Genomic DNA, 22,205 nt, shown 5'->3' with positions numbered 1-22,205 from the left:
CCCACACGCGCCGGACGACGCGCGGCGCGCGGGGCGGGGCCGGGCGGGGCCGGGCGGCGCGCGGGGCGGGGCCGGGCGGTGCGCGGGGCGGGGCCGGGCGGCGCGCGGGGCGGGGCCGGGCGGCGCGCGGGGCGGGGCCGGGCGGCGCGCGGGGCGGGGCCGGGCGGCGGGGCTTGCGCGCCTGCGCCCCCAGAGCAGGCCAGACAAAGGGGAGGGCCCGGCCGGCCCCGCCCCCAGCGCCCCGCCCCGCGCGGCCGGCAGGGCCGGCGTGTGGCCCCCGCGCCCCCGCCTCCGCCGCCGCCGCCGCCGCCGCCGCAGCTATGTACCCCGCGGGCCCCCCGGCCGGCCCGGCTCCGCGCCGCGGCCGCCACCCCCCGGCCGGGCGCCCCGCGCAGCCGCCGCGGCTCCCCGCGCCCACCCCGGCCCCCGCCGCGCGCCCGCCGCCGCCCCCGGCGCCCGGGCCGCGGCCCCGCGTGGCCGTGAAGATGGCCTTCCGCAAGGCCTACTCCATCAAGGACAAGCTGCAGGCCATCGAGCGCGTCAAGGGCGGCGAGCGGCAGGCCAGCGTGTGCCGCGACTTCGGGGTGCCGGGCGGCACGCTGCGCGGCTGGCTCAAGGACGAGCCGAAGCTGCGCTGGTTCCTGGAGCAGCTGGGCGGCGAGGTGGGCACGCAGCGCAAGAAGATGCGGCTGGCCAACGAGGAGGAGATCGACCGCGCCGTCTACTCGTGGTTCCTGGCGCTGCGCCAGCACGGCGTGCCGCTGTCGGGGCCGCTCATCCAGGCGCAGGCCGAGGCCTTCGCGCGCCAGATCTACGGGCCCGAGTGCACCTTCAAGGCGAGCCACGGCTGGTTCTGGCGCTGGCAGAAGCGCCACGGCATCTCCAGCCAGCGCATCTATGGCGAGGCCGAGCCCCTGGCCGCGGGCCCCGCGCCCGGCCCGCCCGTCAAGCAGGAGCCCGCGCAGCGCCCCGGCTCCGGCGCCGGCACCCCCCTGCCCGACCGGGCCCCGGCCCCGCCGCCCCCCGCGGAGGGCGGCTACGGCGACGAGCAGATCTACAACGCGAACGTCACTGGCCTCTACTGGAAGCTGCTTCCGGAGCAGGCCGCGCCCCTGGGCGCGGGGGACCCCGGCGCGGGGGGCTGCGGCCGGCGCTGGCGGGGTGACCGGGTGACCGTGCTGCTGGCCGCCAACCTGACCGGCAGCCACAAGCTGAAGCCGCTGGTCATCGGGCAGCTGCCGGACCCGCCTAGCCTGCGCCACCACAACCAGGACAAGTTCCCCGCCTCCTACCGCTACAGCCCGGACGCCTGGCTCAGCCGCCCGCTGCTGCGGGGCTGGTTCTTCGAGGAGTTCGTCCCCGGCGTGAGGCGGTACCTGCGCCGCAGCTGCCTGCAGCAGAAGGCGGTGCTGCTGGTGGCCCACCCGCCCTGCCCCAGCCCAACCGCCAGGATGCCCGCCCTGGAGGACAGCGAGGACACCCTCCGGCGGTGTCGGCCGGAGCCCGTCAGCCCCCCAGAAGAACTCCAGACCCCGGACGGGGCAGTGCGCGTGCTCTTCCTGTCCAAGGGCAGCAGCCGGGCGCACATCCCGGCGCCGCTGGAGCAGGGCGTCGTGGCCGCCTTCAAACAGCTGTACAAGCGGGAGCTGCTGAGGCTGGCCGTGTCCTGTGCGGGGGGCTCACCGCTGGACTTCATGCGCAGCTTCATGCTCAAGGACATGCTGTACTTGGCCGGCCTGTCCTGGGACCTGGTGCAGGCAGGCAGCATTGAGCGGTGCTGGCTGCTGGGCTTACGGGCGGCCTTCGAGCCCCGGCCCAACGAGGACTGTGCTGGGCAGCCCGCTGGCCAGGCCGAGGAGACCGCCGAGCACAGCCGGGTGCTCAGCGACCTCACGCACCTGGCAGCGCTGGCCTGCAAGCACCCGGCACCCGGGGAGGTGGCCCAGTGGCTGCACCTGGACGATGACGGGGGGCTGCCTGACAGCTACAGAGAGGACGCAGGCCCTGGCCGGCCCCCCGTGCTGGTCCCTGCTGCCCCTCCCATCCTGGCCAGCCTACCCTCTGTCATGGGGGCTGGGGAGGAGGAGGCCGCCGTGCCCACAGCTGGGGAGGCTGTCCGGGGTCTGGAGACGGCTCTTCGGTGGCTGGAGAGTCAGGACCCACAGGAGGTGGGGCCCCCCAAGCTGGTGCAGCTGCGCTCCCTGATCAGCATGGCCCGGAGGCTGGGGGGCATCGGCCCCTCTCCTGCAGTCCCCGAGGACGGGGTGTGACCAAGCCAGCCTGAGTGGCCCCCACGGTGGCTGTTCTGCTGCTGCACTTGGAGGGAGGGGACACACACAGTCTTCCATTTCCTCTCCCTCTCTCCTCTGGGATGGCCCACCCCATGGCTCAGGGGGCTCCAGGGATCCCGGCCCCAGGCTGGCTTGGAGAAGCTGTTAGCTCTGCTCCACCAGTCCCCATCTTCCTGAGGGGGAGCTAGAAGAGGGGCCCGGGATCCTACATCTCCTCCCTGGGCAAGCAAACTCGTGGGGTCTGTGGTTTTAGCCGGGATCCCTTGGCACGCACACGACGTAGCGCGCTAATCGGAGCCACTGTCAGTTTTCCGGCTCTGGCCCTTGTGGGGCTGAGACCTTGAGCCCGGTGCCTGTACCTCCTCCCTCCTCCCGGGCGGCCCATCTCATGCACTGGACAGGGACCGGCACTCCCGCAAGTCTGGAGCTCTGCTGCTTCACGGTTCCCATGCCTGGCCATGCAGTCATCGCGGAGCCATACCGCTCCATTTTGGTTTTCAGCACGTTACACCCATTTTTACAGATGCCCTGCCGGGCGGCCAGCATGGTATCTCATTCTCCAGCCTGGGGCTGGCCTTGGAGGTTGGCTCCGCAGAGGCTGGGGAGGGAGGATGAGGCCCACTGACTGGGGACCCCGAGGTGTTGGACGCAGCAGGGAGTGTAGATTTCTCTTCCACTGGGATCGTTAGTTTTCCTTCAAATTCCACTCCCAAACCACTGTCCTATTCTATGGGGTTAGCAGCCTTCTAGACTTGGGCCCCTGGTGACTTGACGAGGGACCGAGCAAGCTCCCCGGACCGGCCACGCCATCCACCCGGAGCGGACCTGTGGTACTGACAGCCACACGGGGACAGCCGGACAGTGCCTTAGTGCTCCTCCGAGGGCGCCCCACCGCTCCCGGTACTGCCAGGGCTGTGGCTAAGGAGCCGCTTCCCACAGCCCAGCACCCAGGCTCCTGAGGGGCTCCATTTGGGAGAAAGAACGCAGTGCTCGTGCGTCCCCACCCGGCTCTAGCTGCAGGCCGGCTGCCGGTCTGCGGCCCAGCCCGTGTCCCCCAGGGCGGCCCTTCTGCCCTCCCTTCGCCCCGACCCGCCTCACATCCTCCTGCTGTAGGTGGACGGCGTGTTCGTGGCGGGGCAGCCGTGAACTGCGGAGGCGGCTGGAGGGCACCCCCAGAGCATCTTCGTCACGAGTCTGAGAACAGAAATTACCCCGTGGAACTGTACCTTGGGTGTGTTACACACGCGCATCTCCAATCTGGAAGCTGAGGGAGGGTGTAAAAAATCGGGGGCGGCGGCCCCCAGCTGGAGACCCTCTGTGCGCCCACTTATTAGCTGGCTCAAACGTGTGGCCCTGGAGGCCCCTTTGGCCATCTGGCTGGCCCTGGGACTCGAACCCAAGCAGCTGGCACGGGGTTTCGGGGGGTCTTACCTTTTATAACATCTGACGGCAACTCAGGGACCTGGGGCTGGGAGGCCCGGGCCTCTGCTCTGCCGGGCCTGCCCCCGGGGTTGCCTGGAGAGGCAGACCTCAGGGCCCACAGGGGCACCAGGCCAGGGTGCACCTGGGCCCGAGTTTCTCTCTGCTGAATGGCTGCGCACTCGAAGCAGCTGCTCTTCCAAACAGCAGCTCTCGGTGAGTCTTCCTTAGGGCCCCCACTGGGCTGGGCAAGGGAGGGGCGGGAGATGGAGACAGGCCCGTGTGCGGGTTCCGCTAAAACGGCCCTTGACCTGCACCTGTTGGGGGGATGAGACCAAGCTGCAAGCAGGAAAGGGAGCCCGTCTGAGAGGCACGGCCTTGCTGAAAGGGGCTGCAAGCCTGGGAAGCTACCCCCAGCCAGCTGGTGGGCTGCGGGGGCCAAGTCAGCACGTGGTGAGGGTAAGAGCGCGCCCTCCAGCCCAGCGAGTCAGGGTGGCGGCGGAGAGCTGGGCGCTGTGTGTCCTCGGATAAGAGTGCCTACAGGTGAGGCTTGACTCCAGGAGCGCGTCCTGAGCAGACCAGGGGCTTTTGGGGTGCACGCTCTGTTGAGGGATCTTCTCACACCATCCTTGCTGATGGGGCAATTCACGCAGTCAGATGGGCCCAATGTGCATTATAATAAAGGTTCATGTCAACTTCACGTGTCCCTGTTCCAAAGTCTTTTTTTTTTTTTTTAAGATTTTATTTATTTGACAGACAGAAATCACAAGTAGGCAGAGAGGCAGGCACAGAGAGAGGAGGAGGCAGGCTCCCTGCCGAGCAGAGAGCCCGATGTGGGGCTCGATCCCAGGACCCTGGGATCATGACCTGAGCTGAAAGCAGAGGCTTTAACCTGAGCCACCCAGGCGCCCCCCTGTTCCAAAGTCTTATTTTAGTATATTTTTTTGAGTTTTGGTGTCTATTTTATTACTTACTTACTTTATTTTTTTATTTTTTTTTTTTAAAGATTCTATTTTATCCATTTGACAGAGAGAGATCACAAGTAGACAGAGAGGCAGGCAGAGAGAGAGAGAGAGAGAGAGGGAAGCAGGCTCCCCGCCGAGCAGAGAGCCCGATGCGGGACTCGACCCCAGGACCCCGAGACCACGACCTGAGCCAAAGGCAGCGGCACAACCCACCGAGCCACCCAGGCGCCCCTTACTTTATTTTTTAAAGATTTTATTTATTTATTTATTTGTGAGAGAGACAGGGCGCATGAGAGGAGAGGTCAGTGGGAGAAGCAGACTCCCCGCTGAGCAGGGAGGCCAATGCGGGACTCAATCCCGGGACCCCAAGATCACCTGAGCCGAAGGCAGACACGTCGCCAACTGAGCCCCCCAGGCGCCCCGTTTTACTTAATCTCTCGGTCAAGTGACCCTGAGCTCGTGACCCTGAGGATTGGGTTCTGTGCTCTGTACCCTCAGCCAAGCAGGTAGTTCTGAAGTCTTGATTTTGTAATTTTGGACGCAACGCTTAGATCGACAACACCTCATAATCTGAAAACGTGAGGGAGACACGGACACTGATGAGAGAAGTTCAAGTAACCTGAGCGTGGACTACAAGGGGAGCTGTGGGCAGCCGGTGATGAGGCTGCAGCCTGACCCCCAAAGCCACTCTCGTGACTCCTGTCCTGTCCAGGGCATGGCTGCCCTCCCGCCTGGGCTGGCCAGAGGTGCGTCCCCTGCCCCACGAGCTGACCCAGCCAGGTTCTTGGGCTGTATGAGAAGGCGCACAGCTGAACCCACCACACACTGCGGGGCGAGGAGCAATGGTTCCAGCCCACAGGGCCGACAGCCAGGACCGGTAACCGGTGTCCCCACACCACCTGCACCTGCCGGCTCCCAGCGCCCGAGCCTCAGCTCACAGGTACCTCCGGGCCCCTGGACTCTGCTTTCTCAGCCTAAAGATCGGTCACGCAGTGCGATCAGACAGCGTCTTTATTCCCACCTCCCAGGTCGCTCAGGTGCATAAGTCGTCTGGGGACGTGCGTGGGTGGCCAGACTGGAGGCTGGGGAGGAGGGCGGGAGCTGGGGGAACCCTGCCACAGGGTGTCACCAGCCGCGGCCCGACGGGACCGGCTGGCGGCAAACCGGAGGTGGCCCGCTCCCACCTCGCGGAGGCCAGGCGGCAGCAGGCCGGCAGGTGGGAGCGAGGGGAGTTCCAGCACTCCAGGGCCGTGGGGGGGTGGGGGAGCCCAGGAGCCACGGGGGTAGTGTGGGGGGTCAGCGGCAGGCAGCCCACCGTCCCCCAGAGGCCCCATGGCCTTGGTTTGGGACCCGAGTTCCCGGCATTCCCAGCTGGTTGCTCCATGTGGGGATGTGCCCAAGAGCCACGTCCTGTCGGGAGGCCAGGCCAGGAGACCCTTAAGGATGACCCAGGGATCGGATGTCGGAGGCCAGCTCTGCCTGCCACCTGCCAGGAGCTTAGCGGGGGGAGGGGGCCCACACGCAGCTGAAGCCAAGTCCTTGCTCTGCAGCAGGCTGGGCACGTCCCCTGGCCTGCGGGGGACGGGCACTGCGGCAGACCCACCCAGGGCTCTGCTCATGGGGCCCAAGGGAAGGACCGGGTGCAGCGCCTCCTCAGCCCCAGGTCTTCTCAGGAGCTGGCAAGGCGAGGCCAGCTCCCTGTAGCTGACCTGCCGCCGCCCCACGCATGGCAGGTCAACCTGGGGACGTGATGCGTTCGGTGGCCTTCCAGCGCTGGCTTCAGTGAGGAGGAGCCTGTTTCCCGTGCAGTGTCCAGGTCCTCCCCCAGCCCCCCAGCCGCGAGCGGGCTGCAGTGAGACAGCTGTGGGAAGGGCCGACCCATCAGCTGAGCACGCGGGGCCCTGGCCCACACTGCCCTCCGGACCCAAGTCACCTGAGATGGGGGGCCACTGCTGTGATGCCTCTGCCCTGCGCTGGCGGGGGGGGGGGTGATTCCCATGGTGAGGGACGCCCTGCCTATGAACCCCTCTAGTCCTGTCCCTTCTCATTTGCTCCCTTGGAGGTCGGGGCAGCCCGGGAGGCTCCTTCACAGTGGGGAGCTGCAGTCCAGGGGAAGGGGCAGGGAAGGCTGGAACTGGGGGAGGGGGTGGGCGGGCAGCCCAGCCCACAGCCAGTACCTGTTCCCTACTTTCCGCTGAGCTCCCTGGCCCGACAGGTGGCGGCCTCCACGGCGCTCATGGCGGCGGCCCGCAGCCCACCCCGCTCCAGGGCGTGGAGCCCGTAGATGGTGGTGCCGCCTGGCGTGCACACGTCTGTCCGCAGCTGAGCTGGGTGCTGCCCGTTCTGCTGCAACATCTTGGCTGTCCCCTGGGGAGAGAGGCCCTGGGGGTGACTCGGGGGAGGGGGGCAGCCTCTTCTCCTCTGCTGCAGCCTGCTTCAGCCTGCTCCACGCCCCACCCCCACCCCAAATCTCCATCCAGGCTTCCTGGGCCTGCTGTCCCTCCTCCGGCTGCTCCTGGGAGACAGACCAGCGCACGCCCCCTCCCACAAGCCCTCAGGGGCTGCCCTCACTCACCAGCAGGGTTTGAGCGGCGAGGCGGTGGGCCAGGCCGCCCGGCATGCCCATCTTGATGGCGCCCTCGGCCAGGGCCTCGGAGAAGGCACACACCTGGAAGGCGGGGGACCGTCAAAGCCAACGCTCTCCCGCACGTAGCCCCCAGTCAGGAGAAAGCTTGGAACCTTCAGGAACACAGCCCAGGACACTGGCCACCAGTGCAGGAATTTGGCCTGAGGCTTGAGCCCAGGGGTCTGACTGGAAAAAGGCCCAAGAAGGCAACGACATAGCGCAGAGTCGAGCTCACAGGCAGCCCAAGAACCAAGTCATGGAATCCCGAAGGCCGGGGTCATGGCAGGGACTCAAAGTCTCCACTTTGCCAAGGGCTGGCCCGGGGGCGGGGGACGCGGCAACACTTACGTAGGCGACGCCGCTGCCACTGAGGCCGGTGTGGATGTCCACGAGGGCCTCGGGCACCTCCTCACACTGCCCGCAGGCCTCCAGCAGGGCCTGCAGGAGCTTGGCCTCACTGCTTCCGGCGTGGCGGCCCCGTGCCATCACCACGGCCCCCTCCTGAACCATGCAGGGCAGGTTGGGTGAGACCCGCAACACCCGCGCCATCGGGGGCAGCAGCTGGTCAGAGAGGAGCCGGAGTCAGGGGTCATGTGGGATTGGGCCTGCAAGGCAGGCTCGGGCCGCAGCCAGCTGTGGGCTCCCTCCCCTGGTCCTGGGTGGGGTCCCAGCCCCCTTAGCCACCTGGCCACCCCTCAGGCTGGGGCTGGTCTGAGAGGCCGGCAGGCGCAGGTGTGGCGCAGGAAGGTGCCACCTTCCTAAAGGGCGGAACCCAGGCTGCAGCCAGTGTGCGATGGCACAGGGAGGGAAGTTCAGAGCAGCAGAACGGACTCTGGGGTCAGACCCTTAGCTCCCACATAACCTCCCCCCACCCACCCCGGGCCACTCACCTCTTCCAAGGTGTTGAGAGAGACCGCGGCAGCCACAGACACCAGGATGTGCTCGGCCGTTACCAGAGGGGCCACCTCTGCCAGGACAGCGGGCAGGACATGGGGCTTGGTAGCAAAGAAGACCAGCAAGCAGTTCTGCAGAACCTCCTGGTTGGAGTGGGTGGTCCGGCAGCCCAGAGCCTGCAATGGGGACAGTAGGATCGGGGCTGGGGTACATGGGACACTCCCAGACCGTGGCATCCCCAGGGGCCCCCATGGGTCTCTCCCATTGCAAGGGCCTGCACCACCCGACATCCAATGGCCAAGATTCACCCAGGACCAACCCTGCACCTCACAGGATCCCTGATGTCCGCATTTCTCCACGCCCCTGACCCCAGTGAGTACCACAACCATCTCTGCCCCCCCAACACACATGTACACGTGCGCTTGTACAGGAGCACACAAACCCTTCACTGTGTCCTAGCCCTCTGCAACTTGGACTTTTCTTCTGGTCTTTGGCCTCCCCTTTCCCAGTCCAGCCCAGCCACTCTCAAAAGTTTAGCACTTCCCTGACCCCAGGAACTGTCTCAGAGGGACAGGGGCCAAGAGCCACCATGAGCCCCCCAGGAAAGCCTCAACTAGAAGAGCTGGGGCCCAGCTCACCTGGAAGTGGCAGAGGTTCCTGTCGGTTGGCGCACTGGCCAGTATGTGCTGAGCTTCTACTTTCCCTGGAGAGAGGCAAAAGCACAAGGGTCAGTGCAGAGGTGGGGTGGAAGGAAGGGAGAGCGGGAACCAGCCTGGCCTGTCCCTTATTGAAGGGCGTGTCATGCTCAGCCATCCGGGCCACCCTGGCCCGTAGCTGGCCTGACACTCTGTGAGAACCCAAGTGCTTGGCAGGGGCGTTCCAAGCACCCAGAAGCAGACACAGCCCCATTCTAGTCTGCGTGTCAGTCGTCACCACCTGCCTGCCCTGCTGAATCCACGGCGGGCTAGACGCAGGGCCCAAGAGCTTGCCTCGTCTCATGAGGACACAGCACTGGGGGACGGGAAGGCTGGGGTGGAGGAGTGGGCACGGGAGGGAGGGGGACACAATAGGGCTTGGGCTTCCCTGGGTGTTGGGGGTGTGTCTGTGCTGGGATGTCCCAGCAGAGGCTACGAGCCCCCCTGGTAGAAATCACCTGCATTTGCGGTGTACAGGGCTGGGCAGGTTAAGCTTCTGTGCGGTCTAACAGGGAGGCAGAAGCGCATCCCACAACCGGAGCGCAGAGCCGGTTAGTCACGACAGTGACGCCAGCAAACACACACGAAAGCTGCACGGCCCTGGGAGGAAAGCCATACCGCCAGGTTTTGCAGGGGAAACACCTGCGACATGCACTCAACTCTCGTCTGATGATTCTGACCCTCCCGGACCCCGACTGTGGCTGAAGACGGAAAGCCCGCCCATAACGTGCACGTAAAGCTTTCCAAATCCGTGGAGTAAGGCCAGGACAGCGCTGTGGCCCTCCACCCGGGAAGCTTTGCCCCTCAACCCCAGGGGACATGTGGTAACCTCTAGGGACGGTTTCGGCTGTCCTAACCGTGGGGACGCTGGCAGCATCTAGTGGGGCGAGACCAGGAAAGCGGCCGCACGCCCAGCGCTGTGAAGGACGGGGAACTCTCTCCCCAAAGGGCCGCAGGGCCCACGGGGAGGACACCTGCAGCCCGCGGCGCCGTGGGGCTGGCCCGCAAGCCGGAAAGAGTCGCCGTCTCAAAGGTCAACCCCGGGACCCAGGCGGCGGGGCAGAAGTTGGTGGAGGCCCCAGCTGTGCGGTGGTGCTGCCCCAGGGCGATGCCGCCGCCAAACACTTCACCTCGCCGTGCCCAGCTGTCAGGTCGAGCGAGCAGGAGAGACCAAGTCGCCGCTAATACACGTTATTTGATCGACCGCCAGCAACCAGCGCCCCGACTCGCCACTTTCCCGCTCGCTGCGCGTCCCCCGTCTTCCCGACCACACGCGGTTCTCCGTCTCACCTCGGACCGCGCACACGTCCGGGGCTCCGCGGCCCCTCGCGGGCCCTCGCGCCCCCCGGCCGCCGCGCTGAGGAAGCGGAGACCGCGGTCCGCCCCGGCCCACCCTGCGGACCCGCGCGCAGGGCTGGCCTGTGGCCCTCGCTCCTCGCCCAGGGGCTCTGCGGGGCGCATCACCCCGGGCAGGTGAGCTCCGGGCAGGTGAGCCCTTCCCTCGGACGCCGGGCGCGCGTCGGACGCCCGCTGGCTCCACCCGGGGACCCACGCGCCCACGCCCGCGGCGCCCCACCTGCTCGGATGAAGCCCTGCGCGATGGCCCCCGCCATTCGTCCCGCGCCGACAAAGCCCACGCGAAGCGGGTCCGTCCCCGGCTCTGCCACCGCCGCCGCCATGTCGCCACGGCCCGAGCCGACCGTGCCCCGCCCCACGCCCTCGGCCCCGCCAATGGGCTACGCCACCTCGCCCCTGTCCTCGTCGATTGGCTCCCGGGGCTTTACGCTCCGCCCACCCCCTTCCGGCTCCGCGCTCTACGCTCGCTCGGAAGCGAGTCCCGGCCCCGCTGCTCATTGGTCCGAGAGGGAGACCGAGAGACAGAGGGAGCGCGAGAGAGCGCGAGAGCGCGCAAGGCGGGGCGCCGCGGGGGCGGGGCACCCGACGGTCGGCCGGACGCTGCGCGGCGGGCGGAGGCGTGGGCCGCTTGCTCCGGGCCGGAGCTCGCCGTGGCAGGCTCCGGGCGCGTGCTGTAGGCCGCCTGAGAGGCTCCATTCAAAGGCGAAGGGTCGGAAAGGGTGGGGGTTCCTCTGACTCTGTCCCGGCGGTCTGCGCCCTGGCGCGTGGCTGGTGGGTGTCCCTCGCGGGGACGCCGCAGAGCCGGGAAAGCTCCGGCGGGGGCTGCCGGGCCGCTTAGTAGCTTCCAGGAGGAAGCATTCGCCCCGACTCTGATGAAAGGCCGGGGCCGGCAAGGCCCGGACCCCGGACCGCACCATCGGGACGTGTCAGGAGCTGGGGAGCCCTGGGCCTCTGGAGCCGGGGCGTGGACTCAGGTGCGGAGGGCAGGGCTGCCCGGTCGGGGCTTGTGGTCAGCCCCTCTCCAAGCCGCAGTGGGTCCAGGTGCCAGCGTAACGAGGGCGCTGCTAGGGGAATGGGAGCAGCGGCCTGTCGCTGAACGGGGTTAAGAAGCTCCAACAACCAGCTTGGATCCCGGTTTTCCTGGGCCTCCCAGGCTGCTGCAAGAGGGCAGGAGAGGCCTTCCTGAGGCCTGGGTCTTCAGCGGAGACCCGGCCCATCTTGCTGGTCCAACAGAGTGGGTGGGGGGCGATGGAGTGCTTGGCGGCGGCAAAGGGCCCTGTTAGAAACTGACGGGAGGGTGGGGTGGAGTACTTTAACTTTTAATTGACACGGGGAAAATAAGGCTTGAAAATCTAAGATTGTAGATTTCTTTAAAGATTGCATTTAGGGGCGCTTGAGTGGCTCAGTGGTTTAAGCCTCTGCCTTCAGTTCAGGTCATGATCCCAGGGTCATGGGATCGAGCCCCGCATTGGGGCTCCATTGGGGCTCAGCTCCGCTGAGCGGAGAGCCTGCTTCCTCCTCTCTGCCTACTTATGATCTCTGTCTGTCCAAAAAATAAAATCTTAAAAAAAATAAAGATTGCATTTAAAAAATGTTTTGTTATTCTAAACTCTACTTTGACACATTCTAAGCGCTTCAACACTAAACCCCCTCATTCATTCAGCACTATCCCCACAGTGTGTGGGCCCTGCCCTGAGCGAGTGACGAAGGCCACCCAGCCGTGGCAGATGGGCTGCCATTCAAGGACCCGCCTTCCAGCTGGGGCCCGCCCCCCGCAGTAAACACACTGGCACACTCAAAGCGGTGGAGAGAGGCTCATGCTGCCTGAACACAGAATTATCACGACGCCAGGCACTTCTGGGGTCCGAAGGAGTCTGGGAGCCACCAGCATGAGGACAACAGAGGGTGACCCAGGAGCAAGGGCAGGTCTGGGGCCAGGGAAGGTATCTGAGGATTTTGGAGTTGGGCACTCCTGGGTCCACACCCCAGCACTGACCGCCCTGAGGACTTGGCCGGATTCCTGCTGAGATCCGGAAGGTCTGTGCGGCTCACCCCCAGCCACCAAGCCCAGCAGGCCTCCTTTGTGACCCCCGCTCCTGTCCAGGGGAGGGCAGGCTAGGCCCCATCACAAGCTGCCGTCCGAGGCCTACGCAGAGGAGGGCCCAGGCCCCGTACAGCTCTCTCCTGGGGTCTGCTCACCACCTTCCTCTTGGATCCATCCACATGCCTACTCAGCCTTTCCAAATCCGGTAACAGCTTTGTCCTGCCAAGTCCCAGCACTGACAGGTAGGCCCAGGGAGTTCAGGTCACCCGGGCCTGCACATGACATCCCACGGAAAGACTAAGCTGTGGCCACAGCACCCACTGGGACTGCCACGGCTACCCTGCCCTGTCCCCACCCGTTCAGCACCACCTTCCCCTGCAGCCGGCCTTCTTCTCGCCCGCACACCTGCTTTACCAGCTGCTGCTGCCCTACTGCTCCAGCGACAGTCAGCCGCCCTGGCCCAGCAGGCTGAGCGGTCAGCAGATGAATGGTTAGCCTGGGGTTGGCCTGGCTCAGGGAGACAGTGCCTGCAGGGGGAGGGGGTGGCATAGAGCTGCTGGGGCCAGGCCTGGGAAAACGGACTTTATTACCTCCCGTGGAGTGGGAGAGCAGGATTAGGAGGGGACACACTCAGGACCCCAGGACTGGTGTCGGGGAGCAAGGTGCCGGGCCTGGCCAGCCCTTGGTTTCCCTGAGGACAGACATGAATGGCAGCCGCACCGCACAGCTGCCCAGAGCCGCCCTGGCAGCGGAGTAGAACGTGGGCCCAGATGGCCAGGCAGTAGCCTCCACTCTCGCAGGGTCTGAGGCTGCTGTCTCCAAGGCCTCGGCAGCAACCGGCGCCTACCCGCACGCCACGCTTCACTTCCGGGCCTGCTCATAGTTCTGGGTGAACCAGGCACAGGTCTCCTTCACAGCTGCAGAGGGGCAGGCGACAGGTGGTGGCCGGTGAGGGCTGGGGCTGCACTGATCCCCGCTGGAGGACAGGGGGAGGCCAGAGGCCCCGCGACACAGGCAGTTACCCCTTCCGTGTCCTGCCTCCCCGACCAGGGTTTGGACACCAGACCCTGAGGGGGTCTGCAGCTTGAAGCAGGGAAGCCCAAGCAGGAAGGAGGGGGTAGGAGGTCCTGAGGGACGGGGTAGGAGGACCAGGGGGCTCACCCTGCTTGAAGGGTGTAAACCGGAAGTTGGGCAGGTAGGTCCGAAGCTTGCCGTTACTGGCCGTCTTCTTAAACTGCCCATCCGATTTGGTTGTGTCAAACTAGGTGCCTGGTCAAGGCCACAGCAGAAGGGGTGACCCCGCCCCAGCCTGCCCTTGAACCCTTCTGCCTTTCCCAGGGGGAGCCTTGGGGACAGAGCACCACCCCTCCTCTCCCACACCTGCCAGCGCAAGAGCCATCTTGGGTGCGTCAGAGCCAAAGGATACGGTGACCTCCCCATGGAAGTCCATGGCCTCCGCCACAGCTGCGGCTGCCTCCTGGATGGAGACCTCATCCTCCTCGCCCACTGTGGGGAGCCAACAGCCAGGTCAGGCCTCCTCCGCCTGGCCTCGCTGTCCCCCAGTCCCCCCCCGATACTCATCCCCAGCCCTAGCCGCTCTCAGGACGGACACGGGCTCTGCCCTGCCGCAGAGGCAGCGGCACCAGGGGACCCACCTGACAGGATGATGGGCTCCACCTCGTTGTACTCCCGCAGGACCCAAACAAAGAGCCGGGCCAGGTCCTGGAAGTCACACACGGTCAAAAGCCACAAGTTACGGCCACATGGGCCCAAAGGCCACCCCTCCTAGGTGCTCTGCTCGGTGAGGGCACAGCCCGGGCTCCACTGGGGCCAGAAGTCTCTCCCTTTGGGAGGCTCTCAGCCAGCTCCCCCCAACAGAGAGTCACGTCTCTCACTGAGCTCCGTGCTGCGCCTGGCGACGCCCAGAGGGCCGGGTGCCTACAGGGACCCAGGGAGGACCTGTGACTGCTCAGCCTGGACCCCCGCTCCTTTTCCAGGCTCCCTCACGCTACGGCCTTCCCACAGCCAGCACGGCCAGCCAGGAGACCCTGGGGAGGAGAGCTAGACGCCGCCCCACACCAACCCGTGAGTAGATGAACTGCCTCCGTGGCCTCCCGGTGCCCCAGACCGTCAGGGCGGAGCCGCTGCCTGCAGATCCAGGGAGGGGGCAGGTGTTGGGGGGGCTGTGCCAGCCACCACGCCTCCTCCCAGCTGAGGCCCTGGCGCCCCAGGAGCAGGCACTCACTCTTGGCCAGGTGCACCTTGTGGATGAGGCCGGGCAGCACGTGGCCGTCCTCGATGTTGAAGTTGTCGTGGGGCCCGAAGACGTTAGTGGGGATGACGGCGGTGAAAGTGCAGCCGTGCTGCTGGAAGTAGGCCCTGCGAAGGCCCCGCGTCTGCTCCGGCCCTTGCCCCGGGACCGCGGACCCACCGCACCCGCCCTGGCCTCATGGATGCAGAAACCCAAGACCCGCGAAGAGGGCTGTGAAGCGTGGGAGCCCTGCCCGGGGAACCCACGGGGCCCTCCTCCCTTCTCCTGCCGGGTCTCGGCTGGGCACGTGGGCGGAGGACCTGTTCTGCACGTCGATCATCCTCTTGGCATAGGAGTAGCCAAAATTGCTGCTGTGCGGAGGCCCGTTGTGGATCTAGGCGAGCAGGGGAGGCCTTTGCTTTCCTGGCCCCGCCCCCGCTGGCCCCGCCCCCGCTGGCCCCGCCCCTCACCATGGTCTCGTCGATAGGATAGGTGGTCTTGTCCGGGAAGATACAGGTAGACAGGCAGGAGACCACCTTGTGCACGCCCAGCTCGAAGGCGGAGTGCAGGACGTTGTCGTTGATGTGCACGTTTTTCCTCTGGCGTGGCGGGGGGGTGGGCAGGGGAGATTCAAGCCCCTCCAGGCAGGACTCCAGACCTTACCCGCCCCTCTGGGGACAGAGCTGGACACACTCCGGTCCCTCCCCCGAGGGCAGCACCTGAGCCAGCTCACCCTAACCGCATCCTGGGACAAGCCAACACCTCCCAGCATAGACCTCCCAGAAACCACGGCCCTTCCAAACCTGTTACATCCTCCCCATCCCTACCCCAGCCCTGGGGCTCTGGGAGGGGGCCGGAGGACAGGACCACACGGCCTAGCTCAGGGTTGGACCTCGTCCACACAGAGGCTGAGGGCAGGCCCAATCTGGCCCAGCGGCAGGGATGGGGAGGAGGGGTCCCTCCAATCCTTTACCCCAGAGGAACCTATCCAACCACACCACCCAGTAGCAGAGAAGCCTTGGCCAGCCCCACTCCTCCCCCGCCCCCCCTTTCCGTGGATCCTGGGAGGAAACTGGGCATTTGTACCACTTTTAGGAGAGGGAGAGAGGGCACCCAGGCAGGCTTCTTGGAAGAGTGCTGCTGAGACAGGGAGATCTCTGGCGTGACAGGGGCCTTGGGCAGAATCTGACCTCAGCCTCTGCCATCGCTGTGCCTGATGCAGGGCTGAATCACACCAAGACCAGATGCCCAGAGCTAGTGGGGTCAAGCCTCAGGGGAACAGCCGGGTAGGAGCAGGGCTGTAGGCAGAGAGCTCTGCTCTCCTCATGCCCCTTCCTCCGCACCTCACGCCAGATGCCTCAGACCCAGAGACCAGCTCACATCTCTGCACCCCAGAATGCTTGGCAGGCCTGGTTCAGTGCGGCTGGACCAGAGAAGTCCGGGAGCAGGAGGGTCTAGAGGCCCAGAGAGCTCAGGGGTAGAAACCAACCCGGGGTTGAGAAGCAAATACTGGTTTCTCTCGGTTCCCCCAGCCCCCCAGTCAGCTCCATGACTTCTCCTACTGGCCCACAGGCCCACCAGCTTGCCCGTCTACCTGCCAAGCAGATGATCACTGGGGACTCCGCAGGGACTGCCCCCACCTGGTTGGGCCAAGGCTGACCTTCAGGGACTTCCTGGGGCCGAAACACAAGCATGGGAAGCCAACCAAGAAGTTCCCAGTGCTGCACAGGGCCCTCACACTCACCCAGAAGTCCAGGTTGTATTTGATATTCCGGAACAGGCCCCCCACCATTGCCGCAAGGTGGATGACGTGTGTGGGCCGGACCTTTTCGAACAGCGCTCGGGTCTGTGCAGCGTCCCTGGGAGGAACCAGGCCATCAGAGGTCCCCTGGAGGCCTGAGGGAAGGAGCTAGCGCTCTGGGCTCGGGGTACTGGAGGCTGGGGGCAGGGCTGATGGCAGGAGGTGCTGCCAAAAAGGAAAGTGGCCAGTTCAGGCACTGGCTGTTACGAGGCCGTGAGCTTCCAGGAACGGATTTGAGGATGTTTGCCGAGAAGCAGAGCTGCACACACCCAAGCCAGGCCAGCCACCGGGCAGGAAGGACCCAGACATGAGGCTACCAGACTCAGGGACGGGGCTGGCCTGGAGCTCTGGCTCTGAAGGGTTTGCTCCAGGGATGGATCCACTCACGTAAGATCCGCGTCCTTGGAGGAGACGAACACCCAGTCCTCTCCAGGCAGTCCAGCTCCATCTGCTACCACCTCTTGGATGGCTCTGCCCACCAGCCCAGATCCCCCTGTCACTAGGACTCGGACTGACCCTCCAGTCTCACTCATGTTGGCTGCACCTGTGGAGGCAAATGGTGGGAGGCAGACAGAACCCCACTCCCTGGAGATGCCCCTGCTCGGGGTCACTCCCCTCAGCACTGGATCCCACAGCAACCATCCATGGGTTAGCCCAGGGTTCCCTGTGGCGAGTGGAACAGGATGAGAACCACCCCCCGCCCCTCCAACCACAGGGAGAAGAAGAGAGCCTGCTGACGACCCACAGAGACCCAGATGTCCTGAGTCTTCCCGTTCCAGCCCCAGGCCCTAGGGAGCCTGGGGCTGCCACCCAACCAAGAGAGCCTGGTCCCAGACTGCGCCCTGCAGGTCCAACCCAAGACCCACACGGCGCCAAGAACGAGGACGGTCGGCACAACTCCAGCGGACAAGTGGTTAGGCAGGCCATCTTGGGTTTGGGGGCTCCTGGCCCGTATCATGAAGGTTACTCCCAGCCAAAGTTCACATGCCATAGGCAAGGAAGGGGCAGCGCCCTGTTTGCGGTTCAAGGCCCCCCCTCGCCGCCAGCTGGTCAGGAGAGCCTTTGCCAGCCTAGTTCCTCCTGGGCAGGTGGCGCTTCCGGCTCAGAACCCGACAGGCCTCAGGGCACCACCACCCTTGAGGACTCTATCCTCGGGCCAAAAATCTGCTCGCGTCCCTGCAGGATGGCTCTGACCCGGCGGCAGGGCCGCATGGCCAGCATCGGCCGGAGGGGACACTGCCCCGCCACCGGCGGCTCCTGACCGCGCGGGCAGTCCAGCGGCAGGCTGGCGAGCTGGCGAGGACCCTCCCACGCCACTCCCATGCCCCCGGGTCCCCTTCCAGGCCCTCGGAGTCCCGCCACCCCTCAGGACTCTCCGGCTGTCACGGAACAGCCAGGGCCCGGGCCCCGGCTCGCCACGCCGGGTTTCCCGCGGGGACCCCGGGAGCCCCGCGCCGTCTCACCTGCGACCTGCCGCACTTGCCCGTCGCCTGGAGAGCGGCTTCCGGCAGGGGCTAGAGTCTCCAGCTTCGTGGGGTGGCCAGGTGGAGGGGGCGGGACCGGGAGGGCACGGACGGGCCTGCCCTCGGCACTCTGGGAAATGCATTCCTCGGGGGCGCCCCGGGCGCTGCTGGGAAGTGGAGTCCGGGAACGCGCAGCAGTCTGGGAAATGTAGTTCTCGCGGCTCCGCCTGGGCGGGGCGGGTCCCGCCGCGGCGGCCTCCGAGTGCTTCGCGGAGACTCTGTCCTCCCAGCCCGGGAAGGTGAGGGTCGCTGAGACTCCGCAGCCGCAGGACCGGGGAGCGGCAGGCGCTGGTCCGCGGCTCCAGGGACAGCGGCCGTCCGTGGGCCGGCCTCAGGGGCTGAGGGGCCAGCTGCCGGGTCCAAAGGGATGAGGGCGGCCAGGGCAGGGTCCGGACGGGTCCTTCGGGTCCCTCGCCCTTCCCCCGCCACCGTGGTGGGTCTGCCGGGTCCGTAGGGTCCCCCGGTGACTGCTCCGCCCTGGACCCGCGGGCCTTCCCCGTAGATGCAAGCAGTTCCCGGCAACCGGCCTTGCTCACGCGGGCGAGCCGTGCGCTGCGCTCCGGTGCCGACAACGCCCCGCGGGAGGGCGCCCCGCGGGAGGGCGCCCCGCGGGAGGGCGCCCCGCGGGGGCACACCGCGAGGGCGCGCACCGGGAGGGCGCACCGCGAGGGCACACCGCGAGGGCGCGCACCGGGAGGGCACACGGCGAGGGCACACCGCGGGAGGGCGCACCGCGAGGGCACACCGCGAGGGCGCGCACCGGGAGGGCACACCGCGAGGGCACACCGCGGGAGGGCGCACCGCGAGGGCGCAGCGGGAGGGCACACCCCTCGTGAGCTCGCCATGCAGCTGGGCGCTGGCACCGCTGGGGCCCCGCGTCTGGGCGCTCAGGGCGGGGGAGGGGTGACCCCGAGGCCGCCCCTTCCCCGGGCTGCCGGCAGCTCCGCCGCACGACCTCCTTCTCTAGCGAGCGTTTCACCGGCGACTAATTGTGTTGTTGCGATCAAACCGTGTCGCGTAATTTGTGTTCTGGTGACCCTGAGCGCCAAAGCAGACACTTCCCTAAGTCGTTACCGTGTGGGCCTTTGCTCTTTTATTTGCACTTTGCTTCAGTCTGGAGAAGCCGCTTCTGAGGCTGGAGCGCCTGGAGTCGCCCACGAACCCCGAAGCGGTGCTGGACCCAGAATCGCGCCGCGCGCCTCACCCGCCCGCCGCCCCGCCGCGGGGAGAGCCGGCGTGAACCCCTCGCCCCGCGCAGCGTCCCGTAGGTCTCTGCCTCCTGCGGTTCGGGGTCCGTTTCCGCCCCGCTTTCGAAGGCCGCCACGTGCGAAAGAAAACCTGTCTTCTTGGTCGCCCTTATGCTTTCATCAGGAAGTCAGACGGTCGTTGTTATTACAACTGCTTCTGGGCGTTATAAAAAGTTTTATTTTTTAATTCAAATTCAAAGAATTAACGTGGTGTATCATTCATTTCAGACGCAGAGTTCAGATTCAGGCGTCCGTGCAACCCCTGTGCTCACTCCACGACGTGCCCTCCTTAGGGCCCGCCACCCAGGCACCCCCATCTCCACTCCCTCGCTCCGGCGACCCTCAGTTTGTTTCCTGGAGTTCAGAGTCTCTCGTGGTTTGTCTCCCTCTCTGATTTCATCTTATTTTACTTTCCCTCCCTTCCCCTATGATCTTCTGTTTTCTTTCTTAAATTCTGCATATGAGTGAAATCATAGGATAGTTGTCTTTCTTTGATTGACTTATTTCGCTTAACATCATATTCTCTAGTTCCATCCATGTGTTGCAAATGGTAAGATTTCATTCTTTTTAAAAATATTTAATTAATTTAAAAATATTTAATTGATTTATTTGACACAGAGAGAGAGAGCACAAGCAGAGGGAACAGGAGAGGGAGAGTCTGTCTCCCGACTGAGCAGAGCGCCCAATATGGGGCTCTCAGCACCCTGAGATCATGACCTGAGCTAAAGGCAGAGGCTTAACCCACTGAGCCACCCTGATCCCCTGATTTCATTCTTTTTGGTGGCTGAGTAATATTCTGTTGTGTATATGAACCACATCTTGCCCATTCATCTGTCAGTGGACATCTGGGCTTTTTCCATAGTTCGGCTGTTGTGGACATTGGTGCAGAAAGCATTGGGATGCAGGTATACATTTGGGCTTATTTTTGTGAGAATTTTCTCCCTCATGGTCATACAAACATTTTTGTTTCTCATTTTCTCAACATCACATAATTATTGGAACATTACTCTTGCATGTTTCTATTTTATTTTATTCATTTGTCAGAGAGAGAGGAAGAGAGAGCACAGCAGTGGGGGCAGCAGGCAGAGACAGAGGGAGAAGAAGCCCACTGAGCAGGGAGCCCGATGAGAAACTTGATCCCAGGACCCTGGGATCATGGCCTGAACTGAAGGCAGATGCTTAACTGACTGAGCCACCAGGGCACCCCAAAGTTTTTGTTGTTGTTGCTTTGTTTCGTTTTTAATTTTAATTTTATTTTTAAAATTTAATTTCTGCCCAAGCCTATGTCTTTTTTTCTTTTTTAGATTTTTATTCATTTATTCGAGAGAGAGAGACAGAGATAGTGAGAGAGAGCATGAATGGGGAGGAAAGGGAGAAGTAGGCTCCTCTCTGAGCAGGGTTCTGATGTGGGGCTCGGTTCCGGGACCCTGAGATCACGACCTGAGCCGAAAGCAGACACCTAACGACTGAGCCACCCATGTATCCCCGCCCAGTGTTTTGTTTGTTGGTTTAAGCTTTTCCCTTAAGTCAAAGCCTGTACCACTTTACAATGAGTAAAATCAGTGAGATACTAATCATTTTTTTGTTTTCATTTTTGGAAACTCGTCATCATAGACAATAAATATTGATCGTTTGTGTCTTCACCCTGGTGCAGTCTCATGAAATGTGCTTGTAACAGTGACTGGTTTGGGTCCAGCCATTGGATGTGGGCACAGCTGGCCCCCGGCTCACAATACTCCAGCATTATTTCTTGGGAGAGTCTGTCTCAAGGAGCAAGGGGGCAGGGAGCAGAGGACTACTGAGTAACACAAAACAAGTACTAATGCCAGTTTTTACTTCTTTTTTTTTTTCTTTTTTTAACGAACTTTTTTTTTAAATTTTTATTTATTTACTTGACAGAGAGAGACCACAATTAGGCAGAGAGGCAGGCAGAGAGAGAGGGGGAAGCAGGCTCCCCGCTGAGCAGAGAGCCCGATGTGGGGCTCGATCCCAGGACCCTGGGATCATGACCTAAGCCGAAGGCAGAGGCTTTAACCCACTGAGCCACCCAGGCACCCCCAGTTTTTATTTCTTGCAAAAACCATGCATTTATACCTCACACCGTTTAGGATGGCAACTGTCAAAAACATGGAAAACAACCAGTGTTGCCAAGGATGTGGCCATATCTGTGCATTTGTGCCCTGCTGGTGGGGCTCTGACGTGGGGTGGCGGTTGCTGTCCCGTGTCTGGCTGTGTACCCCAAAGAATGGAAAGCAGGGACTCAAACAGATATCTGGGCACTGTGTTCCTAGCAGCGTTATTCACAATAGTCAAAAAGCAGGAGGTTTTCTCCTTCATAAAAAAAAAAATGCAGTTTGTGACTTCTTGACTTAAAACAAGATGAAAACCACCCCCTCAATCCTTGTGAACTATTGGGCTGGGAGGAAAGACGGGCAGAGGGTTTGAACCCTGAATAAGCAAACAACAAAGGGTAACCATCTAAAATGGGGCCGTCTGCGCACCACTCTAAGGAAGATCAGAACAAGCCTTCCCACATTCCCCACAGGGCCTGAGTTAACCTCCCTATGCTGACCAGCCCTGGGAAGTCATCGTGTGGGCATGAGGGAGATGGACAGCCAAAGATGGAGTCAGTGTGGTCAGCACTCCTCCGCCCATCCTCAAATTCACACGGAATCGCAAAGGGCCCAGAAGAGACAATACAGTCTTGAAAAAGAAGAGCACAGTTGGGGGACTCACACTTCCTGAATTTCAAAATAAATTACAAAGCTATAGTAACTAAAATACTGTGGCACTGGCAGGAAGACAGCCACAGAGACAAATGGGTTAGAACTGGGAGTCCAGAAATACATCTATGATCAGCTGATTTCCGGCAAGTTTGCCAAGACCATTCAACAGGGAAGGGATCGTCTCTTCAACAAACAGGGTGGGACAGCTGCACGTCCACATGCAAAAGAAGGAAGCTGGACCCCTACCTCACACCACATACAAGAGTTAAAATGGATCAAAGACCTGAATGTAAGAACTAAAGCTTTAAAAAAAATCTTAGAAGAAAATAGGGGTAAATCTTCATGATCTTGATTTGGTAATGGATTT

At 63.5% G+C, this 22,205-nt stretch overlaps 3 protein-coding genes across 4 annotated transcripts; 1 reads left to right on the top strand and 2 right to left on the bottom strand.

Annotated features, from left to right (window-relative positions):
- Positions 1 to 320: 320 nt before the first annotated feature.
- On the top strand, positions 321 to 4,410 carry TIGD5 (tigger transposable element derived 5). Its single transcript, XM_045979767.1, has one exon. It carries the CDS (start codon positions 321 to 323, stop codon positions 2,268 to 2,270), a length of 1,950 nt encoding a protein of 649 aa, XP_045835723.1. The 3' UTR covers positions 2,271 to 4,410.
- A 1,258-nt stretch (positions 4,411 to 5,668) lies between these two features.
- On the bottom strand, positions 5,669 to 10,683 carry PYCR3 (pyrroline-5-carboxylate reductase 3). Of its 2 annotated transcripts, none has more exons than XM_045978491.1 (7): positions 10,467 to 10,683; positions 8,834 to 8,898; positions 8,192 to 8,371; positions 7,650 to 7,862; positions 7,251 to 7,343; positions 6,853 to 7,042; positions 5,669 to 6,536 (listed from the first exon to the last, which is right to left on the bottom strand). In XM_045978491.1, exons 1-6 carry the CDS (start codon positions 10,567 to 10,569, stop codon positions 6,860 to 6,862), a joined length of 837 nt encoding a protein of 278 aa, XP_045834447.1. In that variant the 5' UTR covers positions 10,570 to 10,683; the 3' UTR covers positions 5,669 to 6,536; positions 6,853 to 6,859. The 2 variants fall into 2 exon arrangements, with proteins under 2 accessions (XP_045834447.1, XP_045834450.1); XM_045978494.1 differs by lacking the exon at positions 10,467 to 10,683 and adding an exon at positions 9,349 to 10,460.
- Positions 10,684 to 12,858: 2,175 nt separating this feature from the next.
- On the bottom strand, positions 12,859 to 17,919 carry GFUS (GDP-L-fucose synthase). Its single transcript, XM_046022011.1, has 11 exons — positions 17,806 to 17,919; positions 16,730 to 16,886; positions 16,286 to 16,400; positions 15,012 to 15,140; positions 14,862 to 14,935; positions 14,536 to 14,669; positions 14,374 to 14,438; positions 13,946 to 14,012; positions 13,717 to 13,796; positions 13,452 to 13,551; positions 12,859 to 13,207 (listed from the first exon to the last, which is right to left on the bottom strand). Exons 2-11 carry the CDS (start codon positions 16,873 to 16,875, stop codon positions 13,152 to 13,154), a joined length of 966 nt encoding a protein of 321 aa, XP_045877967.1. The 5' UTR covers positions 16,876 to 16,886; positions 17,806 to 17,919; the 3' UTR covers positions 12,859 to 13,151.
- Positions 17,920 to 22,205: the final 4,286 nt, after the last annotated feature.

The sequence above is a fragment of the Meles meles genome, chromosome 1 (genome assembly GCF_922984935.1).
Source record: "Meles meles chromosome 1, mMelMel3.1 paternal haplotype, whole genome shotgun sequence".
In the NCBI taxonomy this organism is placed as follows: domain Eukaryota; kingdom Metazoa; phylum Chordata; class Mammalia; order Carnivora; family Mustelidae; genus Meles; species Meles meles.
The sequence above is the reverse complement of the archived record's forward strand: the minus strand, read 5'-3'. Positions and strand labels throughout refer to the sequence as shown.

Coding starts and splice junctions, on each gene's coding strand:
- TIGD5 (XM_045979767.1), top strand. CDS start 321: ATGTACCCCGCGGGCCCCCCGGCCGGCCCGGCTCCGCGCCGCGGCCGC.
- PYCR3 (XM_045978491.1), bottom strand. CDS start 10,569: ATGGCGGCGGCGGTGGCAGAGCCGGGGACGGACCCGCTTCGCGTGGGC. Junction 8,372..8,833: donor GGAACCTCTGCCACTTCCAG/GTGAGCTGGGCC, acceptor TCCCCATTGCAG/GCTCTGGGCTGCCGGACCAC. Junction 7,043..7,250: donor TCGCCGCTCAAACCCTGCTG/GTGAGTGAGGGC, acceptor CTCTCTCCCCAG/GGGACAGCCAAGATGTTGCA.
- GFUS (XM_046022011.1), bottom strand. CDS start 16,875: ATGAGTGAGACTGGAGGGTCAGTCCGAGTCCTAGTGACAGGGGGATCT. Junction 14,670..14,861: donor ATGATCGACGTGCAGAACAG/GTCCTCCGCCCA, acceptor GGGCCTTCGCAG/GGCCTACTTCCAGCAGCACG. Junction 13,208..13,451: donor GTTTACACCCTTCAAGCAGG/GTGAGCCCCCTG, acceptor GCCCCTCTGCAG/CTGTGAAGGAGACCTGTGCC.